Genomic DNA, 8,192 nt, shown 5'->3' on the forward strand with positions numbered 1-8,192 from the left:
CTCTTTCCATATGTTTCTGGAATAGGTTTTTTTTGCTATAGAGAGAGGAAGAGGGTGTAGAGTCTTTGTGTGGGGGTGTTGACAAGGAAACAGCTTTTTGGTTATGTCTACTTTTTTTATAATAAAAAAATTAAATCTTGTCAGTTTTTAGTTCCATCTGGTTCAAAGGTCAAAAAGTTAAGAGCAAGGAATCAAAAACTCTAAAGTTCCTTGGCAAAAGTGATAGTGACGCAATTTCGGGGGAAAAAAAAAACCGAAGAATGTAAGAGTCAGAATGGAAGGAATAAAGAGTATTTGCTGCAGAAAAATTTCTGGGAGATAGGAGAGAAAGGGTCCACCCTTTTTTTCAAAACTTTTATGGGATTTTGAGGGTTTGATTAACAGCAACAGTGTGAACAGTAGTAGTGGGGGTATTACTCAACCCATTTCCAGTTCAATGCAAAGTTCATCTTCCTTTTCCTTCTCAACTGTATGTTCCATCTCCTCTTTGGTTTTTGGTCTCCATCTTTGAGCGTCTTATTTTATTGTTTGCTTCTGTATTGATATTGAATTTGATTTGTACATTTATTATTCATACTTGTCGTTGTTGTTGCTGATGAGACTATTCTACAGCAAAGAAAAATGGAGGGCCATAGTGAGATGGGTCTCATTGGGGAAAATCTCGATACTAGTTTGACGGGGAGGATGAGGGACGATGAGAATGAAAGCCGTTCTGGAAGTGACAACTTTGAAGGCTTATCTGGTGATGATCAGGATGCTGGTGATGATCAGCGGCAGAGGAAGAAAAGATACCATAGACACACTCCTTACCAAATTCAAGAGCTTGAATCGTATGGCTTTATGAAATTTTGCAACTTTTTTTTTTTTTTTTTGGCTAATTTGATTATCTGTGATTGAATGTTGTGGTGACGGTGGTTTTTCTCTTGCTTTTGCTTTTGCTCTTATTGGTTTTTAGTTTCTTTAAGGAGTGTCCTCATCCGGATGAGAAGCAAAGGTTAGATCTTAGCAACAAACTTGGCTTGGAGAATAAGCAAGTCAAGTTCTGGTTTCAGAATCGACGGACTCAAATGAAGGTGAATTTGAATGCAGTAGTATAATTGCACTTGTATGTAGTTTGTTGATGCAATTTAGATATTGTACTAATTGAATCGCTTTTCTTGAATCAGACCCAGCTGGAACGCCATGAGAATTTAATGCTTAGGCAGGAGAATGAGAAGCTCAGAGCTGAGAACACTTTGATGAAGGAAGCCATGTCAAATCCAATATGTAACAGCTGTGGCGGCCCGGCTATTCCTGGCCAAATTTCATTTGAGGAGCACCAGATTAGAATTGAAAATGCTCGACTAAAGGATGAATTGAACCGCATATGTTCCTTAACAAACAAGTTCCTTGGCAAGCCAATTTCATCATTGACCAGTCCCATGTCTCTCCCAACCTCAAATTCTGGTCTGGAACTTGGTATTGGAAGGAGTGGGGTTAGTGGTTCGAGCACTCTCGGCACTTCCTTGCCAATGGGACTTGATTTGGGAGATGGAGTCTTGGGAACCCAATCTGCAATGCCTGGGATTAGATCCCAAATGGGATTGATGGGAAGTGGAGTTCAGTTCGAGAGATCCATGCTTATAGATCTTGCATTGGCTGCTATGGAGGAACTAATAAAGAAGGCTCAGACAGATAGCCCTCTTTGGATTAAGAGTTTGGATGGCGAGAGGGAAATTATGAACCATGAGGAGTATGCAAGGTGTTTTTCTCCTTGTATTGGTCCAAAACCCACTGGTTATGTAACTGAAGCTACAAGAGAAACTGGGATAGTAATCATTAACAGTTTAGCCCTTGTGGAAACTTTGATGGATGCGGTATGATTATGATGCTCAACTTCTTTGGTTCAATGAAGTTTAACTGATTTTATTAGAAATTTTATACAGTCATTCACAACTGAAGAATCATTCTAGATACTTTTAACGTTAGATTTAGGTAGTTTAAATTGGCCAACATTTTGAGTGTTGAAACTACTAGCTTTAGTTTTTGAATTACCATTGATGTTGTTCTGGACTGCTTTCTATTCAATATTTATCATGTTGATTTTGATAGATTCTTAGATTTTGTTCTTTTGTTCCTGATGGACTGTGACAATCACTTAGTCTAGAATTCATGAGGTTTGTTTTAGTATCTTGTTTTAATTGATTATTTCTTTGAATAGAATCGATGGGCGGAGATGTTTCCATCTATGATTGCTAGAGCTATCAATCTTGATGTTATATCTAGTGGCATGGGCGGAACCAGAAATGGTGCTTTACAAGTGGTATGTTTCTTTGCTGCATGTTTGTTTCACTTTGCCTTAGTTGACTTCGAACTGATTTGGATAATGCTTTTCAGATGCATTCTGAGGTTCAATTGCTTTCACCACTGGTCCCTGTTCGTCAAGTGAGATTCCTCCGGTTTTGTAAGCAGCATGCAGAAGGCTTATGGGCTGTGGTTGATGTTTCTGTTGAGGTTGGTCATGATGCTGCTAATGCACAATCATTCATTAGCTGTAGGAGGCTTCCTTCTGGCTGTATTGTGCAGGATATGCCCAATGGTTACTCCAAGGTAAGTGCTGATCTAAGTTCTTTTAAGACTTCATTTGTTATTTTTTTATGTTATCGTTTCTTGCTTTCTTTAGAGTTCAAATGTTTTTTAAATAGTGAATCTTTTCTAGTTGAATTGTATTATAATATTCTAACTTCAAAGTGTGTGTTGCTTATTGTCTGTACTTAAATTGTCCGCTGCTACTCCTAGAGATTAGTGAATCAAGGCTTATATGGTATAGCGATAGTTTGAAACTTCATTTCTGTTTAGCATCTTTTAGTATTTAAAATTGCATAAATATTTTAAATCTTGGATTCCTCAATCTTTGTTGAATAAACAAGACAATCGGTGCTTCTATTCCTATCTCTTTTTTTATTAAATATACCATTTTTTATACAGTGTACGAGACCATAATGACCTGGATCCAGTCATCTGCTGCTATAATATAATGGAGACACGTGATGTGTTAATCCGTGCCCTTTAATATAATCAGGAAGTTTTTTTTATAAATTCTATAATCTGCTGCTAACTATTTTGAGATTCATCTCTATCATGTTGACATCTGCTTCAATTTTGACATTTCACGTAATCCTCTACAGACAGAATTCGTTGTTGGGTTATTAATTTATAATTAGCCTAGGGTTTTATGTCAACATTTTCTATGTCGTTAAGTGTGGGCTGTGTTACGTTATTCAATAACCACCCTTTCTAATTCTATCAATAGCCAACTCGAAGTTGGGTCAAGAGTTATGAAATTCCATGAGACACAGTTGTCTGGCAGGTGAGCCTGCACTGAGAAAACAGGTTATGATTATTCACTTGATTAAATGTGTCATGCCTTGTTATGTGTTTTATATTGTTAGAGAATAATATAAACCATTAAAAAGGCCTTCACCCAACACCTTAAGATTTTAGGTTGACTTGGTTCTTAAAATGGTATTAGCTTTAATTCTCACCGCCTCTCACTTTTTAGTGGAATTAAAAAAAAAAACCATTAAAAAAAGGATCCTCGCCTGTCCATGTTTCAAGCCCAAAGGACTCCTGAAAGAAGGGGTGTGTTAGAGAATAATATAAATCATTAAAAAGGCCTTCACTCAACACCAAAAAGATTTTGGATTGAATTGGTTCTTTACACATATTTCAAATAGTTAAATTCCTTTATTGACAGAGGGTAAGTTGCACTATTGTAGGTTACTTGGCTTGAGCATTGGGAGTATGATGAGAGTGTTATCCACCAACTTTATCGCCCATTGCTTAGTTCTGGTGTTGGATTTGGTGCTCATAGATGGATCGCCACCCTCCAAAGGCAGTGTGAAGGCTTGGCCATCCTAATGTCTTCTTCCATCTCAAGTGATGATCACACAGGTATATATACTTAACATTAATTGTTACTCTCTCATCACTTGTTCACTATGAATCATGTTTGTAAACTTGCCATGCATTTTGATGTTTCAGCCTTGAGCCAAGCTGGTCGGAGAAGCATGTTGAAGCTGGCACAACGCATGACCAGTAACTTTTGTTCCGGGGTCTGTGCTTCTTCAGCTCGCAAGTGGGATAGCCTTCATCTGGGGACTCTTGGTGATGACATGAGAGTGATGACTAGGAAAAATGTGGATGACCCAGGTGAGCCTCCAGGGATCTTGCTCAGTGCTGCAACTTCTGTTTGGATGCCGGTGTCACGGCAAAGGCTGTTTGATTTTCTTCGCGATGAACGGTTCAGAAGCCAGTGGGACATTTTGTCCAATGGTGAACCAATGCAAGAGATGGTCCATATTGCCAAAGGACAAGGTCATGGAAATTGTGTTTCTCTCCTTCGTGCTGGTGTAAGTGGTATTCTTAACTTTTTTTTTCTTCGTATATGTTGTTCTTTGCATATTGATTTTATTTAAGCACAACCAAAAACCAAAATTCTTTGTTTTGTGTTGTGTCATATTTGCAGGCTGTTAATGCCAATGATAGTAGCATGCTGATTCTGCAAGAAACATGGACGGATGCTTCGTGCTCGGTGGTAGTATATGCACCGGTTGATGTGCAATCCTTGAATGTGGTGATGAGTGGGGGAGATTCTGCTTATGTTGCACTCTTGCCTTCAGGTTTTGCCATTCTTCCTGATGGTCATTGCTTCGGCAGTGTTGCACCAAACAACAGTTGCAATGGTGGTGTTGGTGATGGTGACGGTGGAAGCTTGCTTACGGTTGGGTTCCAAATTCTGGTGAATAGCCTCCCAACAGCTAAGCTCACGGTGGAGTCAGTTGATACCGTGGATAACCTCATCTCATGCACCATTCAGAAGATCAAAGCTTCACTCAGAGTTGCATAACAACCATTTTGTCAAAGCAATGCAAGTTAAACTTATTTTGTGTCCTTTTCTCTTTATCCTATAATGAAAAAACAGAAAGGGTTTATATATTTGGATGTAAAGGATTTATATAGAGTAGTGGAAGAGGCTGAGACAGAAAGGGTCGCATAAGGAAAGGTTACGAGTCAAGAACGAACCGCGAAAGAGGAACTTGAGCTGCATGTACTCTTGAGTGCACATTTTTTTGCTCACGGTGGTTCGGGTATTGACTCGTTGACCAGCGAGTTAGTCTCAGGACTCTTATTTGCCTAAAAAATGTCTGTTATTTAAGCCAATTCTATACAGTTGCAAATTGAAACTATGCTTTTGGAATGCACATTTATATTATAATTTTTATAAGTATACTATAAATTGTGCCTTTTGTTTGTTTGTTTTTTTTTTTTTTTGGGTTGGGGGCAAGGGAGGATGTTTAATGTTAATTTATTTGAGATGATATTTGGTATACTTACAGAAATTAAATTTATGAGGTGGTGTTATCTCTTTTTTAGATGAATTGATTAATAAATTACAATCATGTTTCGCTTAATATTGAAGTAGTAATGGGGTTAAGGCTTCAAGCATAATGAAATAATAAATTACAAAGAATTTTGACTGGGTATACTACCAGTATTGTTAGTGAGTAATTTTACTAACATTGTCCCGAGTAGTTATTGGGCGAGGTGTTCCTCAAATCGTGACAAGTGACGACCGAATTAAAAAATTGATAATCGAAAAATCAAAAATTGAAAAAAATTGCATATTTTAATTTGGTTGGATCGATTTTCGGTTTGGTTGGTGAAAATCGATCCAATGTATTATGTATTTATTATTTTTGAAAGATTGTGACTTGCTGACTTAGAATCTTTTTATTTTGTAGACTTGAATCTTGGATGTTATTAATTGTAAACTATCTTGTTTTAGTTTTTATTAATTTATATTAACTCTACATGAGTTTTAAAACTTATTTTAATTTGAAGACTTGAATTTTTCAGTAGTTTGTAACTTTAAATGTCTTTATTATGATATAGCTAATGATTTATATGAATGAAATTTTTGAATTTTTGAAAAAAATAAAAAATTGATCCAATCTAAACCGAATAAAATTGGATTTGATTGATCGGATTTAAAAAAAATTCAAACAGAATGGATGATTAAATAATCAAATCGAAAAAATTGGATCGGATTATTTTTGCTTCAAAATCAATCCAATTTAGACCGTGAAAACCTCTTGCACAAACTCGGAAAATAGATCTATTGGGTATTCTGGTGATTGATTACTAAATAAGAAGCTTTGTTAATAATTGTACTTTTGAATATTTAAACTTCAGTAATCTCTATCAAAGATGACTTATTTAGTATTTTGCATCCAACCCTAGTTGGCTTTTATCTTTTCCCTTTCTTGTTTTTAGCACTAAAAAAAGACAAAAAAAACTGAACAACATTTTATGAATATTTGTTTGTTGTTAATGAAAAAAGTTAAGGATGAGGAGAATTTTATGTTTTAAAAAATTTGAAGTTCAAGACAAACTACTTATTTAAGGGTATATTTAAAATGGATATGGATAAAACTAAAAAAATATCACATGATCATATAGAGAATCATAATCATACAAAGGTGAATCAATAGATAATAAATGAAAAGAGAAAAAAAATATTATAACAAGTAATTATAAAATTATAATCGTTAATTTACCTTTATATGATTTATGATCTTTTCACATGATCATATCATATATTTTTTTCACTTTTCATTTAAAATTGGATTATATATTCCTTTGAAAATAAAATTATCCAGGTGAACCAAACTTGTCGGTTGAGTAAGAGAACATTACTTTCCATGATGTATTTGCATTGTCGGTTGTATTTTAATGTATGTCTGTTGGGTCAACCAGAGAGTGTACTAGTATTTATTTAAAATCAAAATCAATGAAATAAACTTTTAAAAGAAAATTATTTAATGATATGATAATTATGTCACGAATCAATACATATACATGCTAAACTCATAATGTAACGTCTTCCTTAAAATGTTAATGTAAAGCGAAACCGTGAGGACGGGATTAACGGGGTGTTTGGTTCAAGTTTTTGGAGAGGATTACCGGTAATCCTTCTTTGGTAAATGTAATTACCATGTTTGGTAGAAGGAATAAATTACGATTCCCGGATATCCAAGGATTACCGGTAATTTGATTTATAAAGAAAAGTCACTATTCAGATTACCAAAAATAATATGGTAATTCAGTATACCAATCAGAATACCAAGTAAAGGGAAAACACAACAATAAATTTTGAGACAAAAATACCTCAATACACATAAAAATCTAGACCCAATCTATCAATTACAAAAGTAAAAATAGTTTGGGGTTATTTTTGTAAAATAACCTCATATTCCAAGTCATATTTCGTTCTAAACCAAATATGGAATCAGTAATTTTTACCCAGTATTCCCGGTAATATTTTGGCGAACCAAACACATCTTTCGTAAGATTCCAAGTAAACTCAATTTCTACTGAATTCTCATTAATCATGATTTCCGATCACCAAAAAAATTTTCCTCTACCAAACACACCCTGAAGGCAATTGATTATGAGGGTGGGCGGGGGAGGGGGGGAATCGAGAATTCTTTTTAAACTAAGATATGGTGGGCCTTATTATCCATTAAAAAAAATTTGTGGCATATAATTTGATGTCTGAAAAAGAATTCTTCTATTATTTATGTAATATTTAAATGACTATAGAATAAGATAAAATGCAGCAATGTATTTTTATGTTTTGCATTAATTTTTAACAGATAAATAAATCTTTTTTTTCTGTGTAAGGCACAAGTAATACATTAATATAAATAAAGAAAGGGTAAAGTGTGTGTCATTTTAAAGTATGTAACGTTGTGTCATTTTAAGAGAGAGAAAGAGATAGATAAAAAAGGAGAGAGAATTGACAAAAAAAATTAAAGGTGTGGGTCCCACCTCTTTGTGATAGTGAAAGGATATAAGTTGTGTCATTTAAAAGGATAAACAATTTTTCCAGAAAAAGGAACTCATTAATTATTGACCGAAATGCCGAGCTCCCCGAAGAAGTAACGATCTGCGGTTATGACTCATGTGATGGGCGTCAGAGGCTTTTAAAAATGAGAGTCCGAGCAACTCCTCATTCGATAAATCATGGACAATGAGTCGAATCTAATATGGGGTTTGAATCCTATTCAAAGTCCGCTCTCTTTATAAATTAAACACTCCTTTGGTGTACAAGATAGAATAAGAGTATGATATATGATATGAGGTTGATA

General features: G+C 34.9%; 1 protein-coding gene across 1 annotated transcript; it reads left to right on the forward strand.

Moving 5' to 3' along the window:
- Positions 1-427: 427 nt before the first annotated feature.
- LOC133312384 (homeobox-leucine zipper protein ANTHOCYANINLESS 2) lies at positions 428-5,217 on the forward strand. The gene is made up of 9 exons (XM_061513560.1): positions 428-469; positions 613-830; positions 956-1,073; positions 1,167-1,856; positions 2,201-2,302; positions 2,377-2,589; positions 3,759-3,933; positions 4,024-4,391; positions 4,508-5,217. The coding sequence occupies exons 1-9, from the start codon at positions 437-439 to the stop codon at positions 4,886-4,888; spliced, it is 2,298 nt and encodes a 765-aa protein (XP_061369544.1). The 5' UTR covers positions 428-436; the 3' UTR covers positions 4,889-5,217.
- Positions 5,218-8,192: the final 2,975 nt, after the last annotated feature.

Source organism: Gastrolobium bilobum, unplaced genomic scaffold (assembly GCF_033153095.1).
Source record: "Gastrolobium bilobum isolate Gb01-03AN ecotype WA unplaced genomic scaffold, APGP_CSIRO_Gbil_v1 utg5148, whole genome shotgun sequence".
NCBI classification, from domain to species: Eukaryota; Viridiplantae; Streptophyta; class Magnoliopsida; order Fabales; family Fabaceae; genus Gastrolobium; species Gastrolobium bilobum.

What these genes read in the sequence shown, in the direction of transcription:
- LOC133312384 (XM_061513560.1), top strand. Translation starts at nt 437, where the DNA reads ATGCAAAGTTCATCTTCCTTTTCCTTCTCAACT. An exon ending in GAAATGGTGCTTTACAAGTG is followed by an intron (nt 2,303 to 2,376) that starts GTATGTTTCTTT and finishes AATGCTTTTCAG; the next exon opens with ATGCATTCTGAGGTTCAATT. An exon ending in CTCAAGTGATGATCACACAG is followed by an intron (nt 3,934 to 4,023) that starts GTATATATACTT and finishes TTGATGTTTCAG; the next exon opens with CCTTGAGCCAAGCTGGTCGG.